General features: G+C 35.7%; 1 protein-coding gene across 1 annotated transcript in view; it reads left to right on the forward strand.

The window, feature by feature from the left end:
• LOC131691080 (phosphatidylinositol 3-kinase catalytic subunit type 3) overlaps positions 1–17,453 on the forward strand; it is a 431,803-nt gene that overhangs the window by 43,253 nt on the left and 371,097 nt on the right. Inside the window, exons 2-3 of the mRNA XM_058977268.1 lie at positions 11,742–11,930; positions 11,982–12,141. Of these exons, the coding sequence (XP_058833251.1) occupies positions 11,742–11,930; positions 11,982–12,141 (349 nt within the window). The remainder of the gene's footprint in view (positions 1–11,741; positions 11,931–11,981; positions 12,142–17,453) is intronic.

A 17,453-nucleotide genomic window follows, 5' to 3' on the forward strand; every position in this document is an offset into this window, starting at 1 on the left:
TCTTTGTCTTGTCTTTGTCTTGTCTTTGTCTTGTCTTTGTCTTGTCTTTGTCTTGTCTTTGTCTTGTCTTTGTCTTGTCTTTGTCTTGTCTTTGTCTTGTCTTTGTCTTGTCTTTGTCTTGTCTTTGTCTTGTCTTTGTCTTGTCTTTGTCTTGTCTTTGTCTTGTCTTTGTCTTGTCTTTGTCTTGTCTTTGTCTTGTCTTTGTCTTGTCTTTGTCTTGTCTTTGTCTTGTCTTTGTCTTGTCTTTGTCTTGTCTTTGTCTTGTCTTTGTCTTGTCTTTGTCTTGTCTTTGTCTTGTCTTTGTCTTGTCTTTGTCTTGTCTTTGTCTTGTCTTTGTCTTGTCTTTGTCTTGTCTTTGTCTTGTCTTTGTCTTGTCTTTGTCTTGTCTTTGTCTTGTCTTTGTCTTGTCTTTGTCTTGTCTTTGTCTTGTCTTTGTCTTGTCTTTGTCTTGTCTTTGTCTTGTCTTTGTCTTGTCTTTGTCTTGTCTTTGTCTTGTCTTTGTCTTGTCTTTGTCTTGTCTTTGTCTTGTCTTTGTCTTGTCTTTGTCTTGTCTTTGTCTTGTCTTTGTCTTGTCTTTGTCTTGTCTTTGTCTTGTCTTTGTCTTGTCTTTGTCTTGTCTTTGTCTTGTCTTTGTCTTGTCTTTGTCTTGTCTTTGTCTTGTCTTTGTCTTGTCTTTGTCTTGTCTTTGTCTTGTCTTTGTCTTGTCTTTGTCTTTGTCTTGTCTTGTCTTTGTCTTGTCTTGTCTTGTCTTTGTCTTGTCTTTGTCTTGTCTTTGTCTTGTCTTTGTCTTGTCTTTGTCTTGTCTTTGTCTTGTCTTTGTCTTGTCTTTGTCTTGTCTTTGTCTTGTCTTTGTCTTGTCTTTGTCTTGTCTTTGTCTTGTCTTTGTCTTGTCTTTGTCTTGTCTTTGTCTTGTCTTTGTCTTGTCTTTGTCTTGTCTTTGTCTTGTCTTTGTCTTGTCTTTGTCTTGTCTTTGTCTTGTCTTTGTCTTGTCTTTGTCTTGTCTTTGTCTTTGTCTTGTCTTTGTCTTGTCTTTGTCTTGTCTTTGTCTTGTCTTTGTCTTGTCTTTGTCTTGTCTTTGTCTTGTCTTTGTCTTGTCTTTGTCTTGTCTTTGTCTTGTCTTTGTCTTGTCTTTGTCTTGTCTTTGTCTTGTCTTTGTCTTGTCTTTGTCTTGTCTTTGTCTTGTCTTTGTCTTGTCTTTGTCTTGTCTTTGTCTTGTCTTTGTCTTGTCTTTGTCTTGTCTTTGTCTTGTCTTTGTCTTGTCTTTGTCTTGTCTTTGTCTTGTCTTTGTCTTGTCTTTATCTTGTCTTTGTCTTGTCTTTGTCTTGTCTTTGTCTTGTCTTTGTAGTGTCTTTGTCTTGTCTTTGTCTTGTCTTTGTCTTGTCTTTGTCTTGTCTTTGTCTTGTCTTTGTCTTGTCTTTGTCTTGTCTTTGTCTTGTCTTTGTCTTGTCTTTGTCTTGTCTTTGTCTTGTCTTTGTCTTGTCTTTGTCTTGTCTTTGTCTTGTCTTTGTCTTGTCTTTGTCTTGTCTTTGTCTTGTCTTTGTCTTGTCTTTGTCTTGTCTTTGTCTTGTCTTTGTCTTGTCTTTGTCTTGTCTTTGTCTTGTCTTTGTCTTGTCTTTGTCTTGTCTTTGTCTTGTCTTTGTCTTGTCTTTGTCTTGTCTTTGTCTTGTCTTTGTCTTGTCTTTGTCTTGTCTTTGTCTTGTCTTTGTCTTGTCTTTGTCTTGTCTTTGTCTTGTCTTTGTCTTGTCTTTGTCTTGTCTTTGTCTTGTCTTTGTCTTGTCTTTGTCTTGTCTTTGTCTTGTCTTTGTCTTGTCTTTGTCTTGTCTTTGTCTTGTCTTTGTCTTTGTCTTGTCTTTGTCTTGTCTTTGTCTTGTCTTTGTCTTGTCTTTGTCTTGTCTTTGTCTTGTCTTTGTCTTGTCTTTGTCTTGTCTTTGTCTTGTCTTTGTCTTGTCTTTGTCTTGTCTTTGTCTTGTCTTTGTCTTGTCTTTGTCTTGTCTTTGTCTTGTCTTTGTCTTGTCTTTGTCTTGTCTTTGTCTTGTCTTTGTCTTGTCTTTGTCTTGTCATTGTCTTGTCTTTGTCTTGTCTTTGACATGTCATCAAAATTTCTTGAAAACACATGCACTTGGTGATATATTTCTCACTTTGCAGTACAGGGTAACAGAATCATTCTGCAAGGTTTCGTAAACAAAAATATTTCTTTCTATAGCAATCAATTTGATCGTCCACCCATTTTTTTCCAACCCACCAATTAACTCTAGTGATCATGGAAATTTCTTGAAAACACATGGCAATAAAATTTTCTTCTTCTGATGGATGTAGGATAGGCAAACAAAATCATCCTGCAAGGTTTCGTAAACAAAAATATTTCTTTCTATGAAAATCAATTTGATCGTCCTCCCATTTTTTTTCCAACCCACCAATTTCCTCTAGTGATCGTGGAAATTTCTGGAAAACACATGGCAATAAAATTTTCTTCTTCTGATGGATACAGGATAGGCAAACAAAATCATCCTGCAAGGTTTCGTAAACAAAAATATTTCTTTCTATGAAAATTAATTTGATCGTCCTCCCATTTTTTTCCAACCCACCAATTTCCTCTAGTGATCATGGAAATTTCTTGAAAACACATGGCAATAAAATTTTCTTCTTCTGATGGATACAGGATAGGCAAACAAAATCATCCTGCAAGGTTTCGTAAACAAAAATATTTCTTTCTATGAAAATCAATTCGATCGTCCTCCCATTTTTTTTTTCCAACCCACCAATTTCCTCTAGTGACCGGGGAAATTTCTTGAAAACACATGGCAATAAAATTTTCTTCTTCTGATGGATACAGGATAGGCAAACAAAATCATCCTGCAAGGTTTCGTAAACAGAAATATTTCTTTCTATATAAATCAATTTGATCGTCCTCCCAATTTTTTTCCAACCCACCAATTTCCACTACTGATCATGGAAATTACTTGAAAACACATGGTAATAAAATTTTCTTCTTCTGGTGGATGCAGGAATCAGAATATATTGGCTCAAATGGCACTCAATGGATGCAGGATAGGGAAACAGAATCATTCTGCAAGGATTCTTTCTATAAAAATCAATTGGATCGTCCTCCCATTTTTTTCCAACCCACCAATTTCCACTGGTGATCATGGAAATTTCTTGAAAACACATGGCAATAAAATTTTCTTCTTCTGATGGATACAGGATAGGCAAACAAAATCATCCTGCAAGGTTTCGTAAACAAAAATATTTCTTTCTATGAAAATCAATTTGATCGTCCTCCCATTTTTTTTCCAACCCACCAATTTGCTCTAGTGACCGTGGAAATTTCTTGAAAACACATGGCAATAAAATTTTCTTCTTCTGATGGATACAGGATAGGCAAACAAAATCAACCGGAAAGGTTTCCTAAGCAAAAACAAATGTTTCAATATAAATCAATTTTATTGTCCTCTCAATTTTTCCAACCCACCAATTTCCACTACTGATCATGGAAACTTCTTGAAAACACACATGGCAATAAAATTTGCTTCTTCTGATGGATACAGGATAGGCAAACAAAATCATCCTGCAAGGTTTCGTAAACAAAAATATTTCTTTCTATGAAAATCAATTTGATCGTCCTCCCATTTTTTTCCAACCCACCAATTTCCTCTAGTGATCATGGAAATTTCTTGAAAACACATGGCAATAAAATTTTCTTCTTCTGATGGATGTAGGATAGGCAAACAAAATCATCCTGCAAGGTTTCGTAAACAAAAATATTTCTTTCTATGAAAATCAATTTGATCGTCCTCCCATTTTTTTCCAACCCACCAATTTCCTCTAGTGATCATGGAAATTTCTTGAAAACACATGGCAATAAAATTTTCTTCTTCTGATGGATACAGGATAGGCAAACAAAATCATCCTGCAAGGTTTCGTAAACAAAAATATTTCTTTCTATGAAAATCAATTTGATCGTCCTCCCATTTTTTTCCAACCCACCAATTTCCTCTAGTGACCGGGGAAATTTCTTGAAAACACATGGCAATAAAATTTTCTTCTTCTGATGGATACAGGATAGGCAAACAAAATCATCCTGCAAGGTTTCGTAAACAAAAATATTTCTTTCTATAAAAATCAATTTGATCGTCCTCCCAATTTTTTTCCAACCCACCAATTTCCACTACTGATCATGGAAATTACTTGAAAACACATGGTAATAAAATTTTCTTCTTCTGATGGATGTAGGATAGGGAAACAGAATCATTCTGCAAAGATTCTTTTTATAAACATCAATTTGATCGTCCTCCCATTTTTTTTCAACCCACCAATTTCCACTGGTGATCATGGAAATTTCTTGAAAACACATGACGATACATTTTTAAATTTTTGTTTCATGCAGGATAGTTAAACAGAATCATTATGTAAGGTTTTCTAAAGAAAAATAATTCTTACAATAAAAATCAATTTGATAGTCCTCCCAAATTTTTTCCCACCTTCCTATTTTGGGATATTGAAATAAAAAACAGTGTGCTCACTAGCGCCGCCTTGAGGGTGATATCCAATTTAATCATTACATCATTAAATAGTCCTTGCCCCAGTAACAATTTAGGCTTTATGGTAATTTTATAGCCACTCATACAACCTAGATTGCACTTGTAGCGTGCTATAAAACTTCAGTTGTGACTTGGATTACATTACAGAAAATGTCACACAGTGATCAACTTCCATACAAAAGTCGGACAAAACCTCAAAAGTGGCCCGAATTTGATGAAAACTTCACATTAGGGTAATTTTGTGACGCTGAATTCATATTTGATGTTTATTTTTTGGTTTTTTGAATCCTCAAAATTTTGGCACTTAGGGTGGTTCGAAAATTCAACATTTACGAATATAAAGTGCACTATTTCCGAAAATTCATTTCAATAAATTAGGTGCGGTAAATTTTTTAGCAGAATGCACATTTTTTCAATTGTTGGTAATGATAAGACACATCTATAAATTATATTGCGAACCCTGGGTAGTCAAACGCTACCATGCGTCTCCTTCAGACTTATAATGAAAAATCACCTTTTTTCATACCTCGGGGCAGAAAGGGGCAAAACAACATATTCATTTTCGGAAAGTACACTAATTTTCAAGTATAATGAACAACAAGCGATCTTTCCGAACCGTTTCAAAAAAAAGTACAGCCACTTTGAATATTATAACTTTATACTATTGCTCGATTTATTATTTGTTTTTCATGTCTGAGCGAGAAGAAAGGCTTGTATCGACTAAATCGAATGGCAGCTATAAGTCCAGCGAATAACCTTTCAAATGAAATCAGTTTGACCCCAATCGGAATCTTAACTAAAAAGATATATTCATTCAAATAACTTAGGTTTGAAAAGAGTTTTCCTCAGAATTCATCATCTATTTCACCTTTGAAGTTCTGTAAAAAATTGAACTCTCGTCTTCGGGACTTAATATTTTGAGAAGACTCTATTCAACCTGTTAAGAGAAAAATATTAAATCACGAAAAATCTAAGATAAAATTTTGAGGTTTTGTCCGGCTAGGCGACACTATGCGTCATTTTCCTAAATTAATAAACTTTACCTAACATGAATAGGAAGTTTTAATCTCCCTCGCGCCGCCTGATGGGCGAATTCTGTAATTATCTATTCGCCGTCGGGTAGCACTCGACTCGCTGATGAATATTGCCGAAGACATCACACTTCTAAATAATGTTCTCGAGATTCAGAAATTGAAAAATAATACATGCTCACTAGTGCCGCCTGGTATCTATTTCAATTAGTTTTGTCCATAATCGCGTAGCTCTAAACCTTCCCTAAATTTTTTCCGAGAACACCTTCTCCTCTAAGTTATTAGACGTTTGTGACATACTGAATTCCACAGTGTGCTGAAAGCTGGTGAGCGTACGTTAAACTTATTCAATGATAGTTGCGTTTACGAGAGGTTAGATTTATTTACTCTATTGTATAGCACCCCTGGCGCTGCAGTTATCAATTAATTGGATATCCAATTGCTCTAAATTGTAGGTCTAAGCAAACACAAAACAACTTTACCAAATAAAGTATGGTGCTAAATGTTAACTCAGATGAAAAATTCGAGCCCCAATTAGTCGAAATCCCATAAGCTAAGCGATTCCTATTAGGTGGGTACCGCTAATACGAATCCACGTAGTAGGAATCAGCGTAGTAGGAGACCCGACTGTATCAAAATTCAGTATGTAGACAACCTTGGAGAACTTTTTTATCATTTGTGGAATTATAAAAAATCCATATTGGAAATTGTAAAACAAAACGATGAAAAATTAATTGCGCAATTCAGAAAAAAATATTATTCCTCGAAGAGCTCAAAATTAACCAAGTTAGTACATTTTTTTCTGTCAGCAGTGCTACCGCCAGTTTCTGGACGTAGTCCTGGTAGCACAATCTTCCTGACCAATATAACTACTAAAGCATTTTCTGTTGATTTGAAAGTGATCAATTTGGATTTCAGATCCTTTGTCAGGTGATCTGCAGGGAGCCATGTGGGTATTTTTAAAACTACGTGACAGATTTGTGTATTCGATGGAATATTCAAACAAATCCATTCAGTCAATCCTTTAGACGTAATCAGCGAGAATGGTTTTATGGTAGTTCAAACTACGCATATCATTTACAATACACGATTAATCGTATCTCTTCTATAAATCGTTATAAGTCAATGGAAGTGTAGTAAGTAAATTGGTTGGAGAGAGCCAAATAATTTTTTTTCAAAAATTCAACGGAAAAAATGAAATTGATCTAATTATCTACCTAATTAATTCCTTATTTCAATGAACTTTAACATTCAATAAAGCGATAAAATATTATCAAGTGATTCATTTTCAATCGTCCTGGTCGGGACTATTGACTGATTCATAAATGAAATACGATACGGCCGTTATAAAATATACTTCCTGAAAAACTCAAATTTTCATGGCGTAATAACGCTATGGAAACAAAAAAAAAAGTTGTTGCTTTCAGCGTGATTTTCGTGATACCTACTCTCGAATCTCAATAAAACAAAAGAAAAAGAAATATTATCAAAACAAATATATTATTTTGGTTTACAATCTCGCAAAATGCGTCATTTAAAATTTTTTAAATCCAAGTATTAGTATGATAATTATTCACTGAGACACTGAGGAAACTTTGCTAAGATTTCTTACATCTGTGTTCAAAAATGTTTCAAAGCCAGTATGAAAATTAATTATAGGGAACCCAAAAATTCGTTCGTTGGTATTTGTGGAATGTCGAAAATATTTGCTTCAACTGTTATAAATTTCATCAGGTTTTCATCAATGCTGTGTGGAAATCGGTTTCTGAGAAATAAAACCAATCTTACAAAAAATTGTGACATGGTATAATTGATGGAACTTCCAAATAATTTTCAATTTGGCAAGCCTCCATTATTGTTTGGAATAAAGCCAAAGATGTTTTTAAATATGTGTTATCAGCTCAACACAAAACTGTTGGTTTCAAACGATCATCAGTTTCAAAATCATCAAATATCAACATGCAAATTCAAAATAGTTTTCTATGTTTTTCCATTATTTGGCGTATAAAGATAAAATAGCATCGCGGTTTGTTTCAGTCTCGTAAAATAATAAAATATCATAGATCTTCCAAGAGAATCGAAAATCATCAAGTTTCAATGAAGAAATTTATTTCAAATCATTTTCAACTATTTCTACATTCAGAATTAATCAAAAACAGTTGTGCTAAAAGCTTTCGATATTTCGAGCTTTCGTAGCACGCCATCTGCATCAACCCAAGGATAACTTTTAGTACACTTGTTTTTCTTTTCGTATCTTTCCACGCTGTTTCGCGTGCGACGGTGCACTGCGTATCGCGAGGAAAATTGAAAAACGCTGTTATGAAGTTTTCCAAAACTATTTTTTCTTTGTACCATCAGATTCCTTGGTTTCTAACGAATCCGTACATATGCAACACTTGGGTAGTTTTGTAGGAAATATCGAAGAAACAGCAGGTTGAAAATATTGCTCCACTTTTGCGCACCTATACATACAAATTTTACTTTAGTTGTGTCTGTGCGGGTGGAAAAACTGCTTCTAGTAAAATGGAAATTTTTCAATGAAAAGCGGAAAATATGGAAAATCGGAGAAAATCACGTCCTAGAAAAACTGTTTAGCTATGTTATATTGGAAAAATAAAAATTTTAAACACATGATTGCAAAAACTGTGTGCTTTTTCAACCGGAAAAAGCACACAGTTTTCCGAGTTGGAAAATTTTGAATTTTCCATTTCGGCCAATTCATAGTAAAAACAATTATCTAGGTCGTGATTTTTTTCTTTTTTCCATATTTTGTCATTTTCTTTGAAAATAAAATAAAAAAACTCCAAAAAAACACGAAAAATGGCGGATTGCCCGACGGGGGCCTTAACGTTTGTAAAACTCATCGAAGATACTAACCCTCCGAAATTGGCGGTTTCAAAATGATGCTATCTTGACCTTAAATTACTGTTTTTGAACATTTGACCTATACATATAATTGGCCATACAATAAAAATCAAATGCTCATCAAAATCGATCAGGAGCTGCTAGAATCGAATGGAAATCGTCATTTTTCATAAATTTTTCTCTACATTCGGAAAGTGTTATCCTCGTTATTAATCATATTACGTCTTCGTCTCAACTCGACGCATTCCCAAAATAAAAACCTGTTTTAATCCACCTAGTGGTGCAATTGTGCTTTTCTCATTTGTCCAGACTACGATTCCATGTTCAATACAATGGTGGAAATGAATATTACATGTTCAGTACGATTTGCACATACATACAACGGACCGACAGCCACGATCTTGAGATACTATGTGATACTGAAACATCACTTGAAACCAGCGGCGGATCACGGGAGGTCCAGGTCTTGCCGAAAATTTTTAACTTGTTAAGAAATTTTAAACTAGTTTTAATTTTAAAGTAGCAACCCCTCACTGCATACTCTCTCCGGGCCGGTATGATTGACGATTTTTGGAGTGATTGCATAACCTTTCTATATGAGAAAGGTAAAAATGTACCAAAGTCTAAAGAAGTCAATTTTTGTCAAACATCTCAATGTTTCATGCATTTTAAAGTCATTTGGCATCAAAAATACAAATTTGATTTTGAAAATTTTTCATTTCAGTTTATATGGGAATTTGCTGTGTGATTGCACTCTTCAACTCGTAACTCCGGAACCGGAAGTCCAATCAATAAAAATTCAATAGCAGCCGATGGGAAGGTTGTACCTTTCATTTGAGACTAACTTTGTGCAAATCGATCCAGCCATCTCTGATTAACAGAGGTCACATTTTTTTTCCACATACACACATACACACACAGACATTTTCCAATCTCGACGAACTCAGTCGATTGGCATATGACACTCGGCCCTCCGGGTCGGGATTAGATTGACGAATTTTAGAGTGAATGAGAAAGGCAAAAACATTTTTAGCAAATGTTGAAAGTTATGCATTTTTTTGGTGAGCAGTTCTATGTTTCATAGACATTAAATCAATTTTAACTTCACTTCCTATTAAATAAAGACCCTTATGACAGTACATCTCTACAAAAGCGAGATCAATTTGAAAATAAATCTGAGGATTATGATTGATTACAGAACTCTTGAATTTTCTATTGGAATGTTTTCAGGCAGGAATTTGATATTGATGCTATTAGACAACTGTGAAATCAAGACCAATAGATCAGTTACATATCAGGACCCCATTCCGACAATTTATCAAAAGTCCTCATGATGTTTACAACAACAGGTTATCAATCTACGGATCAGATAATTGTTATTGTAATATTGAATTAAATCAGTCTGCATCAATAAATTTTCAATATTTTTTTTGGTGTGCTGGGGGGGGGGGGGGGGGGGGGTTTATTGTCTTAAACCCCGAAACCTTCTCTTGGCTACGCCGTTGCTTGGAGTTATTTATTTCGCTTTTCATTTTCCGATGTGTTTCAGATCGATCCGATGGTCATAAGTTAGAAAAATTGCAGTGAGAAGGTTCGTACAAATGAACATTTTTGCACTGATAAGTTATTGACAACTTGGAAGTGTTCGGTGATTATTTCTAGCGGTTGTAGATAGAAAAATTAAATACAAAACTCGATTTATCGAAATAATGTTTGGCTTATTTCAATGGATTATAAAATAAATAGGCGACAAAGAGTAATCCACAAACAACAAGCCATAACTTTTAACGTATTCAAAATAGATAATTGAAGTCTTCAGTAAAGTTATTCGCAAAAGTAAGAGCTACAAATTTGCTGAAGGCATCATTTCGATATAATCACTTCCAAGAAAATTTGTGAAAATATCTCACTCATAGGGGGATTAATCAGCAAAAGCATAATACCAAAAGAAAGGGCATATTGCCTCCATTAAATTCTCCGAAGATACTATTGACCTAAAACAAGCCGTTTTGGCGTTAAAAATATATTACATGTTTTTGGTCATAGTCCTGGCAATGGGAAATGATAAAAATCTTTCGTCCGCATTTAATGTTAAATATCTCTTTTGATAATGGTCAACAATCTATAGCTTGTTCGAAAGGTATTCGTTAAAGCTGTCTAAAAACATATAAATTGTTAATCTATATTGTCAAATTCGGCAGATAATTTTAAAAAAAACTGCAAAAAACGCCTTTTTACGCATTCAAACATTCATATCTTGGAAACTGAACATCAGAATCAAAAACAAATTAATAGCGTTCATACTGTTTTTTGTTCTTTCATTTAAAATTGGTTTGGATAAGATCGGTTCAGCCATTGCTGAGAAACACGAATGAGAATTTGTCCGTTACATACACACAGACACACACACAGACACACACACACACACAGAGACATTGTCCCAAATCATCGAGCTGAGTCGATTGGTATATAAGACTCGGCCCTCCGGGCCTCGGAAAAAATCTTGAAAGTTTGAGCGAATTCTATACATTTCTCTTATAAGAAATGTAAAACGACTTTTTTTTTCTCATTTAATGATCCAATTGTCGTTTTATGTTTTACATTACAATATCTGACAAGACTTACAAGTAGCCCTTTAGTACATTTAGTTTCCAATCTGAACGTCTTTTGATGTCACTTTCTTCCAATCACGAGCTGGTTCACGATTGGTTCAAAAACAGGGGACAGAGCTAGAGGATCCTGTCCTAGGGCATAACAATCCCTTAATGCATAGGAAATCTACACAGAAAACTTGCTTTACCTAGCAGTAGGTAATTTTAAATCTGTGCATCCCACTTCTTCCAACGAAAAACGAAGGAGAGGGAGTCCAAATTTACCCAAAAATAATGAGATATTCCCCAAAGCCGACTAAACTTCATCCCATTAATTTTGAGTAAAAAAATCATTCCCTCTCTCTCGTTTTCCGGCAGTGAAATAAGGACAGCAAATTAAAATTACCTACTGGTAGGTAATAGATTTTAAGTGTGTATACTAGAAAAACTCTAGTAAGAGACTGCGGAGAGAAAAACAGCATTTTTGGCAACGTATGCCCCGAAATTGTATGGCAACACGTCCAATGTCATAATTATAATCCCTAAGGATAGGCAATGTTCGATTGGATTCGTTTTTTGACAGCTAAACGCGAATCCAATCGATCCAAAATGGAGTCTCCGCAGTTCTCTTTCTAGAGTTTTTCTAATCTATACCATATGAGACTGTTATGCGTATCATAAATTTCAAATATGATTTCAACATATTTACATTACAGAGGAACTTTAGAAGGCGAACGACAATCATGCTCGTATGAAAAGCTTCTTCAACAACCGTTATTGAAATTTTCTGGTCTCAACTCGGAGAAATTTCCAGCATTAAAAGTTAGTATTCATGTATATGATGACGAAAAACCTATGGGCCTACCTGTAACTACATCATATAAATGTTTTTCCAGTAGATGGAGGTAAAGGTAATGTTTCTTAAAAATTCTTTAACTTTAATATCTCTTTTTTAGTTGGAATGAATGGTTGACATTACCTATTCTCTTCAGTGATTTATCTCGTTACTCGGTCTTGGCAATAACTATATTTGATTGTGCAGGAAATCAAGCTGATGAAACCATTGTTGGAGGAACGTCGATATCACTGTTTGGAAAAACTGGAATGTTCAGACAGGTAAAGATTTTTTTTAATTTCAGATGCTACCGATAATCCTGAGTTATTTGAGATATCAACTGCATATTGCCATTACGATAGACAAGGTTATGGATTAATATAAAATGAGAATGCAAATTACCTTGCGGCAGGGATGGCATGCAACTCAGAACAAATTATAAGAAAGATAAGAACGCCCTTTGCACTTTCAGTGCAAACTACCACATCTTCAATCAATTGGGGAAAACAATTCCCATATAACCCAGCGATAGTCGCATCATTATCTCCATTTAGGCGATTGCCTGAAGTTATAAAACGATGTCGCCAAAACTACTGAACGTTCTGCACTCTTTGCAGAACTTTCGGAGGACTAACAGTGATGGCGAATAAAACATGACAGCTAGTAATAGTTACTTTGATTAATAGCTTCAAGTTATGTGTGCTTTGGTAGTAGCGAGTCCACTGCAATGTTCATCAGTACGCGTTAAGGACGATTCAGATGATACATCAGCTTTCGTCAACGTCAACGGAACGTCGCCGTTCCGCCAAGATAAGTTTAATACCTTTCACTTGTGCCCGTTCACACGAGCCGTACGTCAAAACGTTCCGTGCCGTTGATGTTGTGTGCGAATGCTTCCATTTAACCGCATGTAACTAATCTTGACGTTTCGTACCGGTGACGGAAGCCATATTGTGTTTAATAATTGAATGTAAATAGTGTATAATACACACAGTCACGCATAAATTAATATGTTTACACGTGGGTTTGTTTACGTTTAGTACATAAAACGTTTGATATCACTGCACGAAACTGCCCGGTCAAACCATTCGGAATTTGATTCGGAATCCTGAATGGAATCAGTATGGATTCCAAATCAAATGCAACAACCGATTCTGAAACCGATTAAGTCGGAATCGGTTGTTGCATTTGATTTGGAATCCATACTGACTCCATTCAGAAATCCGAACCAATTCCGGAATGAGTTTAACTGGGTGCGAGCGAAAACCAGTAGCTAAAAGTAGGAGTAAAAACCTAGGATTCAAAATTTGCTGCGGTGGAGTGACTCAATCACATATTTCAAATATGCATTTCATAATAATTATATGGTGCCACCAGTGGCTTATTTGAAACACTATTGGCACGATCTGGCAGAGAAGAGATATTACATGTAACTCTCTGCTCTGACGGTATTACGCAGAGGTTGACAAACTGGCCTGCATCCAACGTGCTTGAACCGTCGTTATCTGATCATAAATACATCGTCTTTGAGCATTTAAACGTCTAGATGTAGCACCACCCTTCTACTGTGTAACAATTCAATTCTGAATATTGAAAATTGGCACTAGATTTTCTGGCCCAGTACAAATATATAGCTCCTTTAGGAAAGTTGAGTTTTCCCTACATAATGCATTGCTTGAAGAACATAGATATATTATTGAGGGAGCGTGCAATCTCGGTGGCGACGCTGAACTTCTTTTGTTTTAAGGGGGGCGTCTGGTGTAAAGTGCTCAAACCAAAAGATATTTTGTTTTACGATTTTGAAGGCAAGGCTGTTGTTGTTGGATCTTTTGTGTAATGTGTAAGATTTATTTATACATTCATTGTGCAAGAAAAACATATTTTCAGTTACGCAGAGCCACTCATGCGAGCGTTCCAAGAGTAGACGTCCAACCATTTACACATCGAGGAACGCCGCGGAGAACACGATAACTCTTGATAAAATTGTCTTACACATGAAATTCAATAAGATTTGTAAAACTTAGACTTGCAATTACTCGATGAACCAGAAAAATCGCAAAAAGTTTGAGTTTCGCAAAATGGCTTCATGAAAACCGAAAAATCTCGCATTTTAAACAGCTATGCATTGCTCGAGGGTATTGTCTATCTCGAGATAATCTAGCATTTCGTCGAGTTCTTGCTATTGACTAATCCATTTGCAGTTGTGTTAGTGCGAGATTGAGGTTAAATCGGGTGAAATTTCCGCCAAATGAGGTTAAATCAGATGGCGAATTGAAAACATCCCGTTATATGTGTGTTGCATATACTACACATTGCATCTGTGTTGGTGTCCTAGACGTCAAATAAGTCAATATGAGATACACACGAGTGCGATCGAAACAAAAACAAACGTCAAAACGTTTTTTCACTCGCACTGATGCAAACTAGATGGGCGCGTAACTCAACGCACGACCCGGTGGCGCATGGCTAAAAAGTCGCAATGTGGATTTGAGAAAAGATTCGCAATATTTTCTGTAACACACACAGATTTCAATCTATCGGCTACAATAATTGAAAAACTGGCAGCTATAAAAATACAGTGTAAACAATACACTCTAAATTACTTCTACCCAAATTTTCATGAGAAAATACTTAATGGGTTAGTTAGTTTCTTTTGCGCTTTTTTCGTTACCGTCATCGGGGATTAGGGGAACATGGGGAGACTTGACCAAGCGCAAAATCCTATTTTTGGCTATGGCGTCTTCTATTCGATTCTTAAAATTTTTTCAAAAATATTTTGATACTTATTTTGATCCCTTAAGGTAATTTTAAAAGTTTGGAATGAAAAATTCTTTCCTTACAGAAAATATTACGTGATTAATAAATTTGCATTAAATGATCTAACTTTTTATCAAACTTTGTATGGACATATCTACTCGACTACTACTAACTATTAATCTACTAATATACCATCTTAATCTATGTGAAACAGTGAAATGATTTTACATAAATTGGAACATTGGAATAGTTATTACTAGAATTTGCATGACATTGAACGCAATAACTAACGTTGGGGAGACTTGACCAAGATTTTATGGGGAGACTTGACCAAGTGGCAATTAGTTGAAGAAAGATACAAAATTCCTGATATTTATTATGCTTTGGTATCTACTGTTAATGTTAATCACGCCACAAAAAAATCTCACCTCAAACATAAGTCTTTATGTTTTAGTATTAGTAAACAACGTTAGCAATAGTAGGACTGATTTCGTGACGCGTGAATATGCAATGCAAACAGTACAGTTAATCCTTAAAAAGAAATGCATTTAAAAGAATTCAAATTTTTCAAATGCAACCCTTTTATAATTTTACTGCTACCTAAGGATCTCGACAATATGGAAAAAATAATTACTGTATGTTTTATGTCATTATTTTTTGTTATGATTTTTCAAAATTCTTCAAAAAACGATCACAGAAAAACTTTTATAACTATTCAAAAATTAAATTAAAAATTCTGTAAAAAATCATGAAGACGCACAATAACTTTGCTCATTATATCTCAATGACTTTTGAGGGATTTAAGGCTGTTTTAGAGATTTATGCAGTTTTAGCTGAAAACCTGGTCAAGTCTCCCCATGTTCCCCTACTTTACGCCACGGGGGCTACTTTACGCCGAAAATAAATAATGATATATGAGCTCATAAGTCAAAATCAACGTTGTTTTATCCTATAAGCAAAATGTAGATTTGTTCGAATCTTCTTTCTTCCTTGTATTAGAAACGATTGAATTTGCCCGCAATATAATTCGAAAGGGTCCGAACATACAATGTTATGTGCTGTCCTAATAAATACTTTTTTCTTTGAACAATTTATGACAAGTGTTTCCGGTTAAGTTTTCCTGCCTCAACTGGAGTTACTGAAAGAGATTTTTCTCTCTGAAGCATCAAACTGTGTTACGTGGGAGTGTTCGAGCAACTATTGAAGACAGCTCCAAGGAGTCGAAGACGGACCTGAATGATAAGGGAGTATTTCCATTTTTTTCTTGTTGACCATTGTTATTAGTCGTAGGGTAATTTCGGAAGAGATACCGAGTAGGGGTAAGATGCCGCACACTCTGTATCTCGTATATAGGGTCACTTTTGTGCGGTAATGGGTTATTGTGAGTTTGTCTTTCTAAGCGTTACAACACTGGATATGTAAAATAATTTTTTATTAATGGCTCACGAAGGTTTTATCAATGAAAATATGCGACCAGTTGCTGAACCCTCGGCATGATACTGTACCTTGATATGGTCCGAGGTATTTCCACCAAAGCAGTATTATAGTGATTATATCACAGAAACTTGGGATACAATTATTTTCTTTTTAGTTAAGCTACATTGTGATCAATTTTAGTACTTAACTTGGCGACCTTTATCCACTGCCATGGTCAAATACTATACAATGTGGGTTTAAGGCCCAATTCTCTCTGCAGGCACCCTTCTTTTGTTGCTATATTTTCAATTAGATCCATGCTAACACTCACTAACACAAATTGCTTATTCTCTCATATACACTAACAATCTCTCATTCCAAACGTACAAACGTGGCCTACGCGATAACACAAACCTGGTCACAAATACGAACGCCCGCGATCTCGCCAATATTCAAACACCCCGATTGATTAGGTGAACGTTGGAACCTAAGAACCTAAGCTCGCGCAATCATGAATCGGTCACGCCCGGAAGTCTCCGCCCTTGATCCTAGCAGCCCAAATTCATGCCTTTAGTTGGACCAATGGAAATAAAAACTAGACAAGACGTTCACGCGCGATCATTGAAGAATACGCGAACATACGAATGGCCACACGCTTATAAAAATAATGTGTCTACGCGAAGTTACATACATACTAGCACACGCGACAAAAACGTCCACATACAAACGCTCGAGTCCTTCGCGATCATCCACGCACGACCACACCCACGGTATCGTAAAAAGTATAACACCCCGGTGACTAAGTGAATGGTTTAGCACTTATAAATTAACAATCCCGGTCTCGAGAGTGAACCTCCAAATGTCCATGGTCACGCAATCATGAATCGGTTTCGTCCGGAATCCCCTATTCTCGGCCCTAGTAGCACAAGTCCAATGCCTTCAGGTGGACCAATCAAAAATATAATGCTCATATCCACTAAACTACATAAAAATCGAACAAAGTCACATACACGCGACAAACAAATATAAAAATGCTTGAGCCTTTCGCGACCATCCACGAAACCTATACCCGCGCTTTTCCAGACATTATAACATCCCGGTGATAATATGAACGTCTCAGCACTTGTAATCACTCAAACGCAGTCTCAAGCGTGAACCTACAGATCGCACTCGTGCGATCATGAATCGTTCACGTCCGGAAGTCTCGATCCTCGATTCCAGAAGTCTAGCTCCATGCCTTCAATTGAATCAAAAAGAAAGCTCTCATATACACTGGGAAACATGGTCCATGGCGATATGACTGGGAAATCTAGTGATATGGAGTAACTCACTCCCTGTCAGAATGTGATCCGTACACCGAAAACTAAACATCAGAATGACGGTCCGTGGGACAAATACACACGAGCACACGCGACAAACA

This window comes from Topomyia yanbarensis, chromosome 3, assembly GCF_030247195.1.
Source record: "Topomyia yanbarensis strain Yona2022 chromosome 3, ASM3024719v1, whole genome shotgun sequence".
Lineage (NCBI taxonomy): Eukaryota > Metazoa > Arthropoda > Insecta > Diptera > Culicidae > Topomyia > Topomyia yanbarensis.